General features: G+C 37.6%; 1 protein-coding gene across 2 annotated transcripts in view; it reads right to left on the minus strand.

Annotated features, from left to right (window-relative positions):
• The window catches only part of LOC150080752 (fatty acid hydroxylase domain-containing protein 2), a 112412-nt gene that overhangs the window by 33556 nt on the left and 56921 nt on the right, over positions 1 to 21935 (minus strand). For both annotated transcript variants that reach the window (XM_090380970.1, XM_090380969.1), the window contains exon 3: positions 19850 to 19953. In XM_090380970.1, the coding sequence (XP_090237096.1) occupies positions 19850 to 19953 (104 nt within the window). The remainder of the gene's footprint in view (positions 1 to 19849; positions 19954 to 21935) is intronic.

Raw genomic sequence — 21935 nt, forward strand, 5'->3', positions numbered from 1 at the left:
TCGTCATCAGACACAGATGAGGACAAGCTAATGGATGGGCGTTTTGACAGTGATGAGTTGTATGAATTTTATGATGAATAAAACTTGAGTTCAATAGCTTTATGTAATACTTTTTTTTTTCAAATTTCGGGCCCCAAAATTAAGGTGAGTCTTATACATGGGGAAATATGGTACTTCTAGGAAAGCAGACAATTCTGAGTAATGTAAGTATAGAGAGCCACAACAGTTCTGGAACTAAGGAAGGAAAGAGGGACAGCATTCATCGATGCCCTCTCCCATTTTCAGTCCTGATGACACTGCTTCTGCCTAATCCCAGCATATTTTAGTAATTCCATTTTAATAATGTCAACATTATTCTGAAGATAATCATGCAAGCAACTCTCATGAACAATACACAAAAACAACAAAAGCAATCTGTTTATGCCAAATAATTGGAGGCTAATCCAAATTGGATCACTATAAATGTTTAAACACTCAAGGTTCACAGTGAATATTATGTAACTTTTCAAGGACCAGGTTAATAAAATGCAATATAGACAATGCATCTTTGGAAGGTTTGAGCTTCTCTCATTTCTAATCACAATACCAAGTGTTTCTGGAATATTGTCAATGACCACTAACGTAAGCCTACCAATTCCATTAAGCTCAATTTTTGATACACCACTGAGGAATAAAAAATTAAATCTTACAAAGTTTTACCAGTATTTGACATCATATAATTTTGAGTACAGGTAGTTCCCAACTTTGAGTTATTTCATTCCTAGTGAGTGCTTGTAAAGCAAAAACTGGTAAAGCGGGAATTAATTTTCACAGACAATGTTAAAAACAGAGGTTACGTTCTAGACAATGAAATTTTACCATAGTAATGTTAAATAAAGGTCATCAAAACAATAGTTTGTGCTTAAACAATGATTTATTTATCCAAAGAAATGAAAACATAGCCTTTAAAATCAAGCAAATTATAATAATAAAAAAATTATTTATGTCATACAAACGTTAAAGAATGTTTATTCTTCTTCATCATCGACTAAATGCCCACTCGTTGATGGTTCATCACTCATCGTTGGTTCGACACTCGTTGTTAGCTTATTGGAAGCACCAGGAGTCGTCATTTTCTTCAGAAATGCATCAAGAATCATTTGTTTCCAACACACTTTTCTCTTTTCTTTATAAATTTCATGATAGCATTTCGCACAAAGATCTTTAATAGTCATTCCAGCTGTATGTTTGCTTATGATCTCATATTTTGTTTCCAATGTTATTCCTCTTTGCTGTTTCTTTTTATTAACATCACTCTCCATAGTATTTCTGGCATACTGTACAGTTTTAATAAGGGGGTTAAATTTGAAATAAGACAAGACAGTGAAAATGAAGAACACACAACCACTCACATAACAAAGCAGCATGGTAACTGCTTTAGGTTATGTGAGTCAATGAGACGCTCTCATCTACCTGAACAAACAAATGCAGGCACAGTAGTACTGTATTGTATTGTAACGTGAGTGGTGTGAAATGCCTTATTTATGTTTAGCATTTATTTATTACAATTAATGTTCATATTTTCAATTTAAAAAAAACAAAAAAAAAAACTCGTAAACCCAAGAACTCATAAAGTGAAAACTTGTAAAGCAGGAACTGCCTGTACATTCAATTCAGAAATGCAGAAACCATGTTCGGAGGGAGTTTTTTTGTTTGTTTGTTTGGTTTTTAGGAGCATTAGCAACTAAGGCCATATTGCTCCGGGGATATGCGGTGGTCATTCCATTACCTTTCCGCATCCTCTGTATTTGGTGGTCATGGGCTCGAACCCTAGTCTAATCAAGAAGCGTGTACTACGTACTGCTGCTCCTGCCCACCTGGCTACGGAGGCACCAGTTTTTTTGTTCAAATTCTTATTATATAAAGATGCTGTATCAATACTGTTTCTGAAAACTTCTTTAAAGCAAGGAGTTCTGATTGAAGTGTTTAAGGCTCTGAATGGATTGAGTAAGCTAAATTTTGATGGCACCCTTACTCTAGCTTGGACAACACACATAAAGGGGCACAAATTTAAATGGAGAAAGGATGGTTACAAGATAGATGTGAGAAAATTTGCTTACAGCCAGAGAGTAGTTGACTGTTGGAACAAACTTCCATTTGAGGTAATTAGACAAATTATTAGAGGGTTGTGATGTCGGAACTTTTTTTATTGGCTGATGATGACAGGTGATGTCGGAACTTTTTTTCTTTTTTTTATTGGCTGATGCTGCTTGCTTCCTTGCACCATTTGCCAATACTAATACTAAAACAGGAAATGAAGCTGAAAGTCGACTAAAACAAATGTCTCTCTGTGTTGACTTGAAGTCTGATACCAGTGAAACCAAACTTTTTAAGGAAATAAATTCACCAACATATTAAATACATAAAATGACTGGAAGAATACTCCAAAATGCCAACGAGACAGTATGTCTCGTTGGCATTTTGGAGTGTTTTTCCTTATGGGTTTGAAGTTATAACTGGAAGAATTTTCAGAAATAAAATCTTCAGAATGCCTGTGAAATGGTACATCTCTTTTACTAGCTTGCCACAATTTATTGCAAGTTGAAATAATGAATTTAGAGAAGAATGAAAAAAAAATTCAGCCTAATAGAGTAGAGGTGGAATACCTGCAACAATCAACTCAGGGTCTGAGTTGAGCAGCTGTAGCCCCAACACTATAACAACTACTAAACAAATACAGGGAAGCACCTGAAGCTACAAAAAATTAACCAAAACCACACAATAAATAAAAATATAATCTATAAATATATACAGGCAGTTCTCTCTTTATGAGTTCCCGGGTTGACGAGGTTTTTTCCCCCCCAAGTATCAAGTATCAACAAAATCGAAAATATGAAGATTAATGGCAAAAAATGAATGTTAAACATTCATAAATCCCACATTTCAAACTATGCGCGTAGCTATACAATATAGTTCACCCCGCTTTACAATATTAATCCGTTCCAGAGAGACAATCATATAGTGAAAATATAATGTGAACCCAATAACATATTGTTCTTTATTATTCGTTCCAAGACCTCGGAAGTTAATTTTTTGCTGTATAACTAAGCTATTTATCTCTCTAAAAGGTCATTTTATAATGTAAATTGTATTAGTTACCAATTCAAATCACTACACTAAACTTTCATCGTTATCATATGTTCTGTTTGTTATAAGAACCAATTTTGAACAGCTTTGTGATATTTTGCTAAAGTTCATTTCTGGAAGTTATGACCATAAAACAAAAATAATTTGCACTTTTTTGGTTTATTGTGCTTTTCTGTTAGTGCAAGCAATTATAAACGGGTCATAAACTCGATGTTATTGCATTTGTGAAAAAAAACCGATAGCTGGAATTGTGTGGGTTTTTACGTTATTAGGGTGAAATGCGTTTCCCTTTTACTGCAATCTTCAATCATATAAAAAACAAATAAATTTTCAGAATCTTCTCTTCATTCTTTTTTTTTTTTAAGCCTCAAACTTGTTACTCTCGGCGAATTGTGTTAGTTGCAATATCACTTGCGTGTATCTTGTTAGTTAATTGCAATTTGTGCATGCCATTAAAAAATGCTTATGCGTGCTATTGTGAAATTTATAAAGAAAAGAAGATTGGAAACAAATGCCTCTTCAAGCATTTCTGAAGAAGATCACTCCTTGTGCAACAAACCAACGATCAACAAGTTAAGTCATAAATAACTTCTTTAAATTATAATTTACTTGATTTTACAGGCTATGTTTTCATTTCTTTGGATAAATCAATCATTGTTTAAACAAACCAATTAGCTAACTAATTTCATTGTTGAGAATGTAACCCCTGTTTTTAACATTATGTCTATGGGAATAAATTCCTGCTTTACAAGCATGCGCTAGGAACGAATTAACTCGTAAAGTTGGGAACTACCTGTAAATATAAATGGACATAAATATAACCTATGAACAGTGCCAATCTTACTTCAAATTTCAAACAGTAAAAGCTGCTCTGTAATAACTAATAAAAAATAAATTGGCTAAATTGATATCAGAATTTTAAGAAAGAAAGTATGAAATTTTGAAATTTAATATAAAATAATGCATAAAAGCATGCCAGGCAGCAATGTAGATTAAAATCATACAAAAATGTGGGGGCGCCTCCATAGCCAGGTGTGAAGGAGCACGAGTGCATAGCACACGCTTCTTGATTAGACCGGGGTTCGAACCCGTCACCACCAAATACGGAGGATGCGGAAAGGTTAGGGAATGACCACCGAATATTCTCGGAGCAATATGGCCTTAGTTGCTAATGTTCCTAAAAACCAAACAACAACAACAAAAATGTGGGAAACAAAGCTGTCTTAAATACTGAGGACAAGATGATGCATTAACATAAAAATATATACAAGACCAAAATAGACTAAAAAAAAGATGCTATGCTGGTGTCTGTATGTTTGTTTGTTTGTTTTTTAGGAGCATTAGCAACTAAGGCCATATTGCTCCGGGGATATGCAGTGGTCATTCCCTGACTTTTCCGCATCCTCCGTATTCGGTGGTCACGGGCTCAAACCCCGGTCTAATCAAGAAGCTTGTGCTACGCACTGCTGCTCCTGCCCACCTGGCTACGGAACCGTCCCTGGTATCTGTAAGAAATTCCCATGTATCTGACTCCCAGACCCAATAAAGGGCCTTTATATGAAATGTGACACTGATTTCTTTTCTCTGATATCAATAGGCATTGCAAAATTCATTGCAATTAATGCAAAATTCATTCAAAAAAGATCAAGGAATCAGTCAGGCTTATTATACAGAAATTGCGTAATGCAAAACAGATTTCATTCTTACAAGAATAATTTCACTGCCATGATCACAGAAAATGAATGGGAGATTTAAAACAGTAATCGAACCAGGGAAAATATAAAACAGAAGTCGCACAGCTCATACCACTTGGAATGCTCATAATGCCAAACAACATAAAGATGAGACTGGCCATGGAGAAGAGATCATCAACAAGTTGAAATCCAAGATATCCAGACAGCCATTACAGTAACATTAACTGTTTATTTTGAAGGGGTTGTGGTGGAAAAATATCAAGGGTGTTGGGTGTGTGTGGCTAGGATTTTCTGGTATGCATGAATTATGTAAAGTTGACTTGAAAAATTCAACTAATTGAAAAAGCCTCAGCATCTTGACTAACTGGGTCTGTGTAACTAGAAAACAGAAGCCAGTTGGAGTTGTGAACATTAAAATCACCAAGGAAAATTACTTCACTGTTAGGAAAATCAGAATGGAGAAATTCAAGTTTCAAAGAAAGGAAATCAAAAAGTCCTGAGTGATTTTTAGAGTTGGGAAAATAACAGAGACAGATGGTTTTGGCAAAATGGTGAAGAGAGATTTTACACCAGAGGTGATCAAAAAAAGAGGATTCCAGATTAGGAAGTCTATGAGGAACATCAGAGCAGACAAATGTAACAAGTACCCCCTTAAAGTGAAAGGAACCTTAGAGCAAATAATTAGGGCAACTGGAATGATTGATGGTAGAGGTAACCAGTAATTGACACTCTTTCAGAAAAAAAAAAAAACTTTTCAGCTGCTCTGCATGCCAAGCATCCTCTGCAGCCATTCAAATGGGTCAATCATCCTCAGATTCCCCCTCCTCTCATCAAGCGGTGATGGATAGACCATGGGACAATGACTATTAATATGCCAACCTTTAGCAGAATCAATATCTCCAAACAAGAACAATCGAAATAATAAATAAGTTAACTGACTGCTCTAGTCTCAAGGCAGATCATTTTCCAAGCTATGTTCTCAACATTACTACAAGGACGTCAGTTCAGTTATTACTGAACTGACATCATTTTAGTCTTGATCAACAGAAGGTTGCAGAAGTCTGCATTCCTCCTCCTAAGCTGGAGTATAAAGTGATTTCCATGCCAGTCAATCAAATGGATTTTTGACCAATCTCAGTCTATTCAATCTGTCTGAAATTATTAGAAAATTATACGATTTGCTACTTGTCAACCCAAATCTTCAAAGGCCAATACGGAATATATAACCTGTCCTCGTGGGTAGCAAAGCACAGTTGGTAGAATTTTTGTCCTCCCCCACATTGTGTGGAAAAGACCTGAGTTTAAATGGCATCAACAATGTGAGCTTTTTCACGCTGTAGCTCAGTGAGTCAGAATCAGATGAGAGCAGTATGTTTTTCTTACCAGAAACTGGTGTTTCATCCAACAAATTGACCATGAAACACATGCAATTCAGACATAATATATGGCTCAATATGGCTAAGTCATTGATGTGCCTAAAACTCTACAATACACAAATAAATGCATAACCAAAAACCAATAAAAATACATACCAAAGAGAGACCAATATAAACCCAAAATGATAGTAATACAGGATCATCTAGACAGGAAAGCAGTTATACTGCAGTCACAGCATGGATTTGTTAAGGAGCAACCTTGTCTGACCAATCTAATTGGATACTATGATATAACAACAAAGGACCTGGATGCAAATATAATTTTGACATCATATAATTAATAATTCAGAAAAGCTTTTGATACTACTGCACATAAAAGACTGCTGTACAGATTGATGAAGTGTGGCATTAAGGACAACTTACTACTATGGATAAAGGGATGGTCGAGTGGAAGAAGACAGTGGTTATCAATGGGAACTGCTCTTTTTGGACTAATATTAGTGGAGTCCCTCAGGGTTAAGTGCTGGGCCCATTGTTTTCAATATTTATTAATGATACCAATGAAGACACGTCAGGCTTAATGTCTGAGTTTGCAGATGATACAAAGATTGGCAGAGTGGTTAATGACAGTAATCAGAGTATGCTACTGAAAAAATATCTAGAAAAATTAGAAGTTGTAATTGAAGTTAACAAATAAAAGGTACTGCATGGGTTGCAGTACCTTTTGTTTGTTAATGTTAAACTTCAATTATGACTTATAATTTTTGTTAATGTTAGCAGTAATCACAGAATACATTTCTTAATGTTAGCAGTAATCCCAATACCAAGTGTGTGGTACAACACAGAGTAGTGGAGAATGAAAAAGACCTCAGGTAATTGTACAATCAGACATGAAGTTCTCTCAGCAATACAGACAGGCTGCCAAGACAGCTCATGGGGTTTTGTCAATGATGTATAGGAATTTTTCCAGCAAGGATAAGGTGGTGATTATCCTATTGTATAATGCAATGGTTAGGTCACATCTTGAGTACTGTATACAGGTCTGGAGGCCTCACTTTAGGAAGGATATAGAGCTCCTGGAATGCATACAGAGAAGAGCAACAAGATTAGTGAGGGGAAACAAAAGGGTACTCTTACTAAGAAGGCCTCAATTCTGCAAACTATAACATCTGGAAACTTGGAGCCTGCAAGAGATCTGATTAAGGTGTTTAAGGCTTTGAATGGATTGAGTAAGCTAAATATTAATGGTAACCTTCCTCTTATTCAGATAATATATGAGGAGGCTTAAATTTAAATTGAAGGATGATACTTGTCTTCAACCTTGATGGTTAGAACACACTTCTATCTGGTGCTGTGAAAGTGGGTAGTTTAAAAGAATATTTAAGGAGGAACCAGAAAATTATCAGAGGGGTCAGACATGTGATGTGAGAAGTCCCCCCACCCAGTTTTTGCCTTCTCACATCATTTGCTACTACCAATGCTATTACTAATTATGAAAAGAGAAAATAATCTGTCATAAATGCCAGATACTCAAATTCTTAACATTTTTAACTGTTGGAATCAGGAGATGGACCTTCATGCTATTGCCCTTGGCATACCTGTTGCATTTGACTGGGTTTACATTCAGTCTCACATTTCTCCACTTGAACAATTCTTTCAAACCAAAGATCCTTGTTACTGTTCATTAATTATTCATCAATTATTAACTAAGGACTTTATGATAGGAATTCCCCAAAGTGGTTCCTTATTAGCCCTGCTCTTTGTTGCCATCTTTATAACTTATTTTTATATTTTTTTTAAACCTAGGATTTCAATCCTGTGCTGATGATGTCCTCTTCACTTGACCTCCATCTGGAAATTACTGTCAGCCCTAGCTGAAGAGCGAGAAAAAGTTTTTTACGTCATCACAATCTAATAATTATCTTATCCTTTTTAACCTGAAATGGAATTCAGCTAAAACTCACTACATCAACTTCTCGCTAGCACCTAGACACTCTTCTGTTAATTCTTGTCCAAGGCTAGACATTAAGTTCAGATCTTGAATTTAAAGTTTCTTGAATATTTTTTTAGTCCAAACACCTCTTTGAAGTGTTTGGACTCAAAGACAACAAAGGCAGATACTGTTAGGATATCAGAGGCAACAAAGACTTCTTTAGCATTAGCAGAGGCATTTGATGCAAGAAAGCAAGCTTATGCAGCATCAGCAAAAAAAAAAAAAAAAAAAACCCACTTCCACTTCACCCCTCTGTTCGTTCAAAATACCTGTCCAGCTGAGCCTTAAACTTATTTAGGCTACCAACCTCCACTACAAGGGATGGAAGTTTGTTCCACCAACCAACCACCCGCTGGCTAAAGGCAAATTTCCGCACGTCTATCCTACATCTGTCTTTCCTCAATTTGAATTTATGCCCTCTCAGGTGATTATTCTGAGCTAGAGGAAGAATCCCATCAGCATTGAGCATGCTCAAACCATTCAAGGCTTTATACACCTCTATCAGATCACCTCACTGGTGCCTAGTCTCCAGACACTGTAATTTGCAAAACCTGAGCCTTTCTACGTAAGAGCACCCCTTTGTTCCATTCACTAATCTTGTTGCCCTTCTCTGTACTCGTTCCAGCAGCTCTACATCCTTCTTGAAATGAGGCCTCCAGACCTGTATACAGTACTCCAGGTGTGGCCTGACCATTGCCTTATACAAGGGAATAATCACCTCCTTATCCCTGCTGGAAAAATTCCTGTATATCATTGACAATACTCCATGAGCTACTCTTGCAGCCCATCTGCACTGCTCAGAGAACTTCATATCTGCCTGCACAACCACCCCCAAGTCCCTTTCATTCTCTACCACTGTCAGTGTAGTACCACAGAGTTGATACGTTGCTCTGGGGTTGCTGTTTCCCATGTGTAGTACTTTACATTTGTCAATGTTAAACTTCATTTGCCACCTCTCAGCCCATCTGCTCAACCTTTCCAGATCCTGTTGCAGCAGCATAGTGTCAGTAGTGTCCTTGACAACCCTGCCAACCTTTGTATCGTCTGCAAACTTGGACATTAAGCTTGATATACCATCATCAATATCATTTATAAATACAGAAAACAATAATGGACCCAACACTGAGCCCTGAGGGACTCCACTAATAACATTAGTCCACGATGAGCAGTGTCCATTGATTACCACTCTCTGTCTTCTCCCCCTCAACCACCCCTTTATCCATAGCAGCAATTTGCCTCCAATGTCACACTGCTCCAATTTGTGTAGCAATCTTCCATGTGCAACAGAATCAAAAGCCTTTCTAAGATCCAAGTATATAATATCAAAGCTATTCACTGCATCCAGTTCTTTTGTGACTGCATCATAATATCCAATCAAATTGGTCAGGCAAGACTTCCCCTTAACAAAACCATGCTGTGTCCGAGCTATAACTGAAGTCTTGTCTAAATGATACTGCAGTGCTTCTTTAACCAGTGCCTCCATTAATTTTCCTGGAACAGAAGTTAAGCTCACAGGTCTATAATTACTTGTGTCAGCCTTTGATCCTCCTTTGTGAATTGGGGTCACATTTGCACATTTCCAGACTATGGGTACCTCCCCTGAGTCCAAGGAAGCTCTCATAATTATGGCTAAGGGTTTGCTTACTTCCTTTGCTGCCTCCTTTAATATAACTGGATAGATCCCATCCACCCCAGGTGCCTTTCTTGTGTTTATCTTCAACAGTTTCTCCTCCACTTTACCCCCAGTTATTTCAAGATTCTGTAGCTTACTGCTAGAGTTGAATACACCTCTGGCATTCCCCTCGCTGAATAACTCCTCATGTGTGAATGTCGATGCAAAATATTCATTTAGTTTGTTAGCTACCTGAGCAGGGTCATCAACAGTTGACCCATTAATATCAAGTGGACCAATCTGATTCATCCCCTTCCTTCTAGAGTTTACACAAGTAAAGAACTCTTTGCTGTTTTTCTTTGCATCCCTTGCCAAGGATTTCTCGTAATCTGCCTTCGCCTGCCTAACCTCCTTTGTAACTTGGTTGCATATCAACTTGTATCTATCATAGGCTTCTGTGTCATGTGTTAATTTGTAAGTATCCCATGCCTTTTTCTTCTCTGCCATATGCCTCATTAGTTCATCTGACATCCATTTTGGCCTAAACCTTGAACAATATTTCTTAGTTGGTATGTAAAGCCTAGTAGCTTCCAAGATTAATTCTTTGAATGCTTCCCATTTTGAATTTGCAGTTGGTAACATCATCAGTTGGTCCCACTGTATAGAATTTAAATACTGTCTCAGTCCATCGTAGTCGCCTTTACGGAAGCAATAACCCTTCCCTTTACCCCTAATGGTAGTTACCTCTTTGAGTAAATCCCACTTCAGCACACTGTGATCACTGCCACCTAATGGTTCATTTATCTGCAGATTCTTAATGCATGAAGAATCACTGCTGATAATCAAATCAAGAGTATTACTCCCTCTAGTTGCCTCCCGAACATGCTGATGTAGAAAACAATCATCCAATAAATCCACAAAAGCCCTGCTAGTGTGTGAGTGACCAGCCCCCAAATTCCAGTCAATATCTGGGAAATTAAAATCTCCCATTATAAGACTCTCTGATTTACTGGCCCACTCTATTTCCCTGTACAGTTTATTATACTCATCAGAGTCATTAGGCCTATAGCACACTCCTACTCTCAATTTTGATCTCCCAATGCTTACGTCACGCCAAACTGACTCAACACTGCACTGTCCAGCGATGTCGACTGGCTTCACTTCCTTGGTTTTTATGTGTTTCTTAACTAATAGCATAACCCCTCCCCCTTCCCATCCTGTCTATCCTTTCTGTAGACGTTGTACTCCCCAAATTCCAGTTCTGCATCCCTTATATCTGTGTGACACCACGTCTCTGATATCCCAACAATATCTGCCTTTGATGTTTTGAGCAATACCTCAAATTCATCAAATTTATTTACTAAACTCCTAGCATTGGTGTACACGCAAGTATACCTGCACCTGTCTCTATTCTTAGCTACCCTAACACAACCCATGTGTTTACTTGTACCGCAATGGCTCCCAGCAGTCTCTGAAATATCATGCATCTTGTTTTTCAGGCTTCTGCTCATTCTAATAGAAGCAGTGCAAGAATCTCTTTCACCTCTGCCAGTGGCTACTGTCAATCTATTGGTCTTTGTCTCCCCCCAAGCTAGCAGTTTTCCGACCCACCTAACACTGCCTCGATAGCATCAGCAAATATTCTTGCACCCTTTCTATTTAAGTGTATCCCATCCCTGTAGAAGCAATCTCTCCTGTTAACAAGTACAGTCCAGGCTGAAAAAAATTCTACCCCTTGAGCATTGCACAATCTTTCCAGGGCCGAATTGATCGACAAGGCTCTCATCATATACTCCCTCCTATCGTGTCTGGGCAGAATTGCAGACACTTTCAAATTCGAATTCTTTACTTATGTAAACTCTAGAAGAAAGGGGATGAATCAGATTGGTCCACTTGATATCGATGGTTCGACTGTTGATGATCCTGCTCAGATAGCTGACAAACAATGAGTATTATACATCTACATTCACACATGAGAAATCCTGTAAGGAAGGGGAGGACAGAAGTTTAAAAAACTCTAACAGGGAGCTAAATGATTTTGTAATAACGGAGAGCAAAGTGGAGGAGAAATTTTTGAGGTTAAACAAAAAAGGCACCCAGGGTGCATAGAACTATCCAGTTATATTGAAAGAGGCAGCAAGGGAAGTACAAAAACCCTTAGTCATAATTATGAGAGCATCCTTAGATTCAGGGGAGGTCCCCATGGACTGGAGATGTGCAAATGTATCCCCGATTCACAAAGGGGGTTCAAAGGATGACACAAATAATTATAGACCCGTTAGTTTAACTTCTGTTCTGGGAAAAATAATGGAGTCACTGGTTAAAGAAGCATTGCAGGATCATAGGTGCCTCGTTAGCCAGGTGGGAAGGAGCAGCAATGCGTAGCACACGCTTCTTGATTAGACCGGGGTTCGAGCCCATGACCACCAAATACTGAGGATATGGAAAAGTCAGGGAATGACCACCGCATTATCCCCGGAGCAATATGGCCTTAGTTGCTAATGCTCCTAAAAACCAAATGACAAGCAGGATCATCTAGACAAGACTGCAGTAATAGTTCACACATAGCATGGGTTACTTAAGGGTAGGTCTTGTCTGACCAATTTGATTAGATCACAAAGGAACTGGATGAAAAAAATAATTTTGTTATCATATACTTGGATTTCAGGAAAGCTTTTGATACTGTTGCACATGGAAGACTGCTGTACAAATTGGAGTGGTATGGCATTAAGAGCAAGTTGTTACAATGGATAAAGGGATGTTTGAGTGGGAGACGACAGAGAATGGTAATCAATTGACACTGCTCTTCGTGGACTAATGTTAATAGCGGAGTCCACCAGGGTTCGGTGCTGGGCCCATTGTTGTTTTGTGTATTTATCAATGATACTGATGAAGGTATATCAGGCTTAATATCCAAGTTTGCAGATGATACAAAGGTTGGCAGGGTAGTTACTGACAGTAAGGATGATACGCTACTGCAACAGGATCTAGAAAAGTTAGGCAGATGGGCTGAGAAGTGGCAACTGAAGTTTAAAATTGACAAATGTAAAGTACTGCATATGGGTAGCAGTAATCCAAGAGAAGTACCACACTCAGGGAAGTGGAGAATGAAAAACACTTGGGGTAATTGTGCAGTCAGATATGAAGTTCTCTGAGCACTGCAGATGGGCTGCCAGAGCAGGTTATGGAGTCTTGTCAATGATATATAGGAATTTTTTCTAGCAGAGACAAGGAGGTAATTATCCCTTTGTATAAGGCAATGGTCAGGCCACACCTTGAGTACTGCATACAGGTCTGGATGTAGAGCTGCTGGAATGAGTACAGAGAACAGCAATGAGATTGGTGAGGGAAATGTTAGTGGTTTGCGAAGGTGAACAGTCGCACTGTTTTGTGCTCTGCTGAACGTAAGTTAAAGATAATGTTCTTTTCAACGACCAGATGTCCATTTGATACTGTCGGAATCCTTGTGCCAACATGCGTCTAAATACAGCCATACTATGGATAATAGTTGTTCGGGTAAATAGATATTTTATATTATTTTCATGTTTAAATGATCTTTATGGCTGTTGGCACGCTCATATCCTGCATGGCTTCTGTTAACCACACTTATCCTCAGTAATCCTAGCCTAAAGCGATTGTAGCATTGTCTCTACTGAGGGAAGAACACCTGTCCACATCTCAACGCCTTGAGCACAGTGGCCGAAACTGATGCTATTAACCCCATTCAAAATTGAAAGCTCACAAACAATAGTGGCCTTCCTTCTTCGTGTCTGCTCTAAAAGAATTATGTGGAAGTCACTGTAAAAGCATTTGAATCAACGTTAAAATTTGCTGCCTTCAAATAGAAGTAGTGAAATAAGCAATATGCAGGCTGAAGATTGTATACATACTTGTCAAGCCTACCTGAAGAAGGTCAAACATATACTAATATGCAATAGTGACTGCGGCTGCTCCTTATGTGGAAACTGCTCCTGATAGTCACAAATATTTAAAATGTCAAAGTCAGCTAAAGAGCATTACGTTTGTGCCCACTGCCGGAGGGTATCTCCAAGGAAATCTGAAATCTCACTGGGGAAACCCAGTTCGACATCTCTAGATGTGAATCGAGCTCAAAAACTTGAGGGCACAGCCAGCTACATTAACCACTGATACTGAAAGTGCCATTCTGTGCCTCGGAAAAAATGACTCTGAGGATACTCCCAGTGAAACCAGTAATGCTAAAGAGATCCCCACGACTAAGCGCACCATCGGAACACAGCACAATCTCAATTCTACCTCCCACATCAGCACTGCCTCACAGACTGAATGGACCCACACACCCGAGGCTGCCATGTCGAGTTGGACGGCAAGGAGTGTCATCATGTACCCTGATGCAGAGGTCACAGCAGAGACGAATAGGCAGCCCTAGTGAATACACTAGGGCTGTGAAATAAAAACCCCCTGTTCATTCCATCCAACCTCATATAACCGATGAGTTCCTGTTGCCAATGCTGAGTAACTTCAAGGCTGTGCTACTAAAATGTGTTATTATTACTGTTATTATTTGGTTTTTAGGAGCATTAGCAACTAAGGCCATATTGCTCCGGGGATATGCGGTGGTAATTTCCTGACCTTTCCAGATCCTCCATATTTGGTGGGCACAGGCTCGAACCACGGTCTAATCAAGAAGCGTGTGCTACGCACTGCTGCTCCTGCCCACCTGGCTACGGAGGCGGCACTAAAATGTGTAAGTGTTACGATCTCTTCTCTAGCAAAATTCATGAGGATGTGAAATGCAGCATAAGTCATTCTATTCCTGACTCAGAGTGCTGTGGAAAAGCTGTAGAAATTGATCACTATACAGAGAAAATATCGCATTCCCATGCAAAAAGCAATAATACACCTGCAATGCAGTTCTCAACTGACAAGTCAAATGAAAAGGTAAAAATTCCACCAAGTGAGCATTCTACGTCCCTTCCAACCAGCCACAGCACAGCCATACCGATGTTGATATGTTCTTCAAAGATGCGGCCTTCAAATTGATAAACACTATCTCCAGTGATTCACCAAATTTCACAGCTCTAGCCATCACGCTGCTCAGAAATGCATCCACAATAGATATCTGCGTAATGTATATCCCGCCGGTACCCACAATTGATATCATTACTGAGGCAGCCAACTGGGCAATCACCCACTTTCATCCCTCACTCCACAGCTCACTGCCAACAAGATCCTTGTTGATTACATGAAGTAGTAGTAGTGGCATGTGATGCAAGAAAGCAAGTGTATGAGCTTATGCAGCATCAGCCAAAAAAAAAAAAAAAAATCACACCATTCCCTCCAAATGCCTGTCCAGTTCCTCCTTAAATTTATTCAACCTATCAACTTCCACAACGACAGATGGAAGTTTGTTCCAGCAATTAACCACCCGCTGGCTAAAGGCAAATTTCTGCACATCTATTCTACATCTGTCCTTTCTTAATTTGAATTTATGCCCCCTTAGGTTCGTAATCTGAACAAGTGGAAGGATCCCATCAGAATTCAGCATGCTGAACCCATTCAAGGCCTTATACACCTCAATCAGATCACCACGCAGGTGCCTTGTCTCCAGCCACTGCAATTTGCAGAACTTAAGCCTCTCTTGATAAGAGGATCCCTTCATTCCCCTCACCAATCTTGTTGCCCTTCTCTGTACACGCTCAAGTAAATCTACATCCTTCCTAAAATGAGGCCTCCAGACCTGTACGCAGTACTCAAGTATACACCTAATCAATCACTGCCCTACTAGAGGAGAAAACCAACCTAACTTGCTATTTTCTTCCTTAGCATTTATGATTGAAGAACCACCTGAGATGCACTACAAATCGGATCACTAACCTATCTATGCAAAATTAATTATTCCTACTCAGGGACCCCCCCGAAAAAACGTTCAAACCACCGTCATCATCATCAGCCCCAAGCTCCTTAACATCCAAAAATGCCTGAAAGCCGCCACCCTTATACCTTGACATGTCCTTGAAACATGTGACGTCTCACTTGCTGTAACACTATTGACAAACTGGGTAAACATCATTGCACAATATTCCGCATCAAAGAAGATAAGGATCTCATCTTACTCCAAAGCCTGGTGGAATTCAAATGTACACATGGCCTTCCTATTAAAGCAGCAGCTACACCAGATCTGGAAAAGAGCTCAACAGATTTCTGACCAGATATCTTATTCAAGAGCACGAGCGTAATTTAATAGGAAGAAATCAAGAGCAATAACAGCACACCTGGGTGCCCAACTTCAAAAAGGGAAAATCCCATACCGCTTCAGATCCTATAGCTTTCTTAGTCAGCTGGACCCAGCTCAATGGCTAGATCACATTAGCAGATTCAATACGGGTGGAGGTCAACTAAACTGTTATGTCCCGACAATGAATTACAAGACATCTTACATTCCATCACCATCTTTACACACCAGCTGACAGGAGCGATAAACTCCCTTCCAGAGACAGCAACCGCGGGGGCCGACAAAGTGCCACAATTTATGGTAAAATGTCTCAGTCCATTCATCCTCCAACTGCTCAAGTCTATCATCAATGGAATTCTACCCACAAGAATTTTTCCTAAAGCCTGGAATAGCTACCTTGTCAGACCACATCCAAAAGTTCAAAATCCTACTTTACCCAGGTACTTTTGGCCGATATCTAACTCCTCAATGCTCCTGAAAATCCCGGAAAAAACTATGCTGCCCACCTTAATGAATCAGATTCTTGGAGATAAGCCGCCACAGATCCACTACGTCATCCGAAACCGATCCACAGTGACAAACCTCCTTGCAACCATATGTAATATTGTCCGGCTTTGAACAGCAAGGGAACTCGCAATCATACCTAGATATTGAAGCTGCCTTTAATGCCATCGTGTCCGCACTCCTCCGCTTACTGGAAGACCACTATCTAATCCAAAGTAATATCCTCTGGTTCATAGCATTACTCCTCTATGATAGGGTACTACAAGTCAATGCCTATGGACAATCGCACAAGAAGGCAATCTCTGCTGGTGTTCCGCAAGGAGGAGTCCTATCTGGCTTATTATTTGCAGATATCATTGTGCCTCTTGTCCATAACAATGAGAAAATCATCATGTATGCAGACAATATAAAAATTCTAACGCCTATTGCTTCCAACAATTACCTTGAAGCTACAGCAAGCATTAATAACAGTCTCATCAACGTTGCCTCTTACCTCAATCAGTACGGACTCTCGATCAACCCACAAAAAACAATACTAATGGTGTTCTCTCTCAGACCAACCCCTACAACAATAGCCCCAACATTCGATGAATTGTAATATCTGCGACTCCTACACATGCAGATTTGGGAATAGTATTTGACCCATAACTTCGGTTTCAGGCTAATGTAGACAAGCTCACAGAGGTATTAAATTGAGGATGGGGAAAGGATAAAGGCATTGTTGTTGTTATTATTTGATTTTTAGGAGCATTAGCAACTAAGGCCACATTGCTCTGGGGATATGCAGTGGTCATTACCTGACCTTTCTGCATCCTCCGTATTTGGTGGTCACAGGCTCAAACCCTGGTCTAATCAAGAAGCGTGTGCTACGCACTGCTGTTCCTGCCCACCTGGCTATGGAGGCGCCGATAAAAGCGTAGATAAAGGCATAGTTTATCCCTTCCCCATCCTCAATTTAATATCTCTCCCTATACCATGTGCTCGTTATATTTATTTTAATTCTTCTAATATTCCAACACTAAATTATTTTAATTCTTCTAATCTCAGCAAAATTCCAAAATATTTTTCCAAATTTACTTAAAAATCTACATATATTTCAAAATCTTTTTCCTACTATGAAAACACTTAATTATATATATTTTAACCTTATCCTTATTTTAATTTCATTGACACTGAGTTGGGACTATCTCGTTCATACTGTAAAAGAACATGCTAATTTTTTTTCATTTTGCTTTATTTAACTTTTCTTCTACTGTTACGGACAAGTATAGAAATGCAGTTCCTGATACATGGTTAGGTGTAGTTCCCTGATGAAATACCTAACCATGTATCAATATTTACTTCCACTGACATCAGACTTTGCATTTTTGCCTTCCCTGTATTCGATCTATAACTAAATTTGCCCACCCATTTCTGATGACAGCTTTACCATCTTTATTTTATTTTACTTTATTTTGTTTAATTATTTGTTTAATTAGTTTTAATTATTAATACCAAATTAATCATTTGGTATTAATAATAATTTTACTTAACAGTTCCTTCACCTCCAAATTGGCTTTGCAATTCAGCCATAATTTTCTTAATTCATCATAAATTTTAGGATATTAACATTCTTTCACCTTTTTCATATCTACATTACTTCTTTTTTCTATTATCCTTACCCTTCTAGCCTTGGCACACTTTGTGTAATTTTCACCTCCATGCAAACTTTATCAGTCTTATATATTCTTACATATATATATATATATATATATATATATATATATATATATATATATACACACACACACGGTCGATCTGCCAAACCTCACTGGACCAGTCTGGAAGATTATGGTCCATTTTCCTCAACATGACTTGTTGAGGAGGCATCCATCCTGCAGTGGACTGACAATCTCTTTACTTGTATAAGTTTAGTAATAAGATCCAAGGGAAGAAGAGAGAAATAGAAATGTAATAAAAAGTGACCATAATTAGTTTAGAGATAACAAGAAAAAATAAATCATAAACAAAACTAGTGATCTTGTGCAAACATAAAAAAAAAAAAAAGTAGTGAAACTTGAGATTAAATTTGTGATATAAACAACTCAGTACAGAATAGAAGTAGATGCAAACCATGAACAAAGTAGCAGGCACAGGCACTAATAACCTTGATAAGGCAAAAATAGTTAGTGAGAAACGATTTTCTTCCTATCTTAACTATTTTCAACTTAGCAAAGTTATTAGCACCTGTGCCTGCTACTTTGTTCATTGTTTATCTCTACTTCTATTCTATGCTGAATTGTATCACGAATTTAATCTTGCATAACAATATACAAACTTTTAATACTTTTTTTTGTTCACAAGAGGTCGCTAGTTTTGTATATAATTTTTTTTTCTTGCTATCTCTAAACTAATTATGCTCACTCTTTATTACCTATCTATTTCTCCTCATTCTTCTATTTCCCTCCCCTTCCCATTGATCTTATCACTAAATTTGCACATATGTGTGTGTGTGTGTGCCCGCAGGCACACGCACGCACACCTAAAAAACTAAACTATAGTTAAATAAACCAGAAGCCCATCTGTTCCATGTCTTCCAGCTACAACCAATGACACCACATACAACAACTGTACTGTATGTTACCTTTCTGTTTACCCTCTTAGTCTTAATCAAACAATATTCCCAATGTACAAAATTTCATTATTTAATGCATGAGGTAATATTATCATTTGAATATCATAGTAGGTACACCATATCATGTGTTAGGGATTAAAGCATATTTTGAGTTAGTTTCTTTCTAATTAATTTACCATATGGGGAAGGTTTGTTATCATGTTAGTGGAACATTTATCATTCAGAAAACAAGATGAGCAGCTCTTTGATAATTAGTCATAGAAACCCACTTTAAATCCCATGGATTTTTCATGATGCAGTAGACTTATATAACAAATATTCACTGAATACTGTACACAGAAGCTAAACAGTTTTTGAAAATTTGAAGCTAAACAGCAATAAAGAAACTTTCATCTGTTTGTACTGAATCAAGAATGAGAAATATTCATTTGCTGTGTTACTATCACCTGTACTACCACTTTCACGTTATAAATCAAAGGAATAGCTTGCTCTTTGAACATTACAGACAGGGCTGATATTTTACCACATATAATAACCAAGGCCAAATAATATTTTTTTTGTGGAATTCACTGGAACCAAACCCAAACTAACATTATAGATGACATCCTTCCCTTTAAATAATGACATTATAACCAAGTTCAATGCAATACCTCAATAAAAATAAAATCTTACACAGTCAATCAAGACAACTGTAACAATTTAAAGTCATACTATACCCCAAACTCCAATAACATATCTATCTTCTCCACAGAAATAACAAATTCTATCCCACTGGCTCTGCCAAAAATCACCTGAAGCTCCCCAGAAATGCTGAAGATGCCTGTAAATATAACAGAAATGTAATACAAAAAAACTCCTGCATATTTATATTTTCTTTGTTGCAAAAAAGTATGATATAAAATAAATGAAAAATAAATTTCTATTTATACTCTGATGCTGCAAGGGACTTGGAATTCATAGTTTCACTGTAAATGCTTTATTGTAGCTGATACATGAACACAACATTTAACAATTAGTCCTGTATTTTTTGTGGTAGTATACAGACTTGATCTCATATGTGTGTACTTGCACCCAAATATATTACAACACAAAAATAACATAACAAAAGTTCATATAATGAACCAAACATCTTATCCAGCATTAACAAGGGTTATACAACAGGCAGTGTGAAAAATCTAAAAAAAAATCTAAATCAATATTTTGTAACAATTTTTGATATGAATCAAATTTTTATTACACTTATAATTATGAAAATTGAAAGATGTGCTAGAATTATTTTTCTCCAGAGAAAAACAGAGTGTACTGTTTGTTATGTAATTGTGTAGCAGTCACATAAGTAACTATGTCAGTTTATGTCAGTATTTATGTCAGTTTATGTCAGTATTTATGTCAGTTTATCATACAGTGATACATGTATTAACATTTTACATATTGTATCCAGATTGCTGCAAATGTATAGAAAATAGCCAGAAAATATGGTTACTTGCACATTGATGAAAAAAAAAAAAAAAGAAGCAATATCTTGAGCAATAAAATTAGAGTATTAAAATGATCTGATGTGGGTAAAAGTACAGCACAATATAAGCCACAAATTTAATTTACCTCAAACTACAGCAATAATGATTCATGCAAACGTTAACAAAATTAAAGAAAGTGCCCTTGGTGTGTGTGTATTGTCAGAATTACCAATGACTGTTTCCAGAATTGCAAAGGAAGAGCTCAAACTATAAATAACAAGGAAGAAAATGGGGACCTATGCCTGCACAGTTAAGGATTACTATTAAAAACAAAAATAGAGCAACACATAACATTGCTTATTCTAGATAGTGGTGTCTGAACATCAAATTAACTTGAGAATTAGTTATTAATGTTAAGGCTACATTTTTGTCACCAAACAACTTCAGTGATGCAGCTGTTTGGACTTGGAAGTGATTGCCATGCTGAAAGCATGCTATTACCATCATACAGTAAGGTAGCCAAATGACCATAGATGGCAAAAATAACCTACAATACAACAAATTTTGGATAGATTAGATTCTCAAAGGAATTCATCCTGTTTTTATCAATTATTCAAAAGAAAATTTGTTTTGAATTAAGTCCTTTTGATTTTTTAGGCTTTCTAAGGACAGACAACCCTATTTAGAGGATTACTATACAGGTAACCCTCACATAACACGGTAGTTAGGTTCCTATAAAATCTCGTGTAGTGCAAAACTGTGTTATACGGGCCTAAGAACCAGTGCAAAAGGGGCAGGGGGTTACATTCCAAGAGCTAACAAAAATACACCATTTTGTTAACAAAACTGACAAAAATACACAATTCTAGATTTCATGCATCTTCTGTTCTCTTTAAAAAATCATTAATCTGGGTTTGTTTGCTTTTGCTTGATAGATCCTTGTAATTTCATCTTATGGCACTAAGCATTTTTGAAGCTCTCTTTTGAACTTTGGGCTCCTTTCAGTTGAAGAATCTGAATTAAAAAAATTAGATTCTAATTGCTCGGCTAACTATGCCTTTCCATATACTTTTTAGTGTAAAATTTGGAAGTTCAAATTTATCTGTGCTATCATCCTCTGAATTTATTTGATTTGCCTCTGATGCCATTTACACCAAATCTGTTTCGTCAGCCTCTTTTTCTACCAGTAATTCTTGAACATCTTCAGTAATCATATTTTTTAGGAGCACTGGTGACTAAGGCTATGTTGCTCTGTGTGTTCAAATTGTGTGTTCTGAGGTCGATTTTTTATTTTTCTCGATGAAAAACCCGAGTTTCCTGGAGCTACCCTCAACTGAGATCGACT

This window comes from Mastigoproctus giganteus, chromosome 9 (genome assembly GCF_048544385.1).
Source record: "Mastigoproctus giganteus isolate SK-2022 chromosome 9, ASM4854438v1, whole genome shotgun sequence".
Taxonomy (NCBI): Eukaryota; Metazoa; Arthropoda; class Arachnida; order Uropygi; family Thelyphonidae; genus Mastigoproctus; species Mastigoproctus giganteus.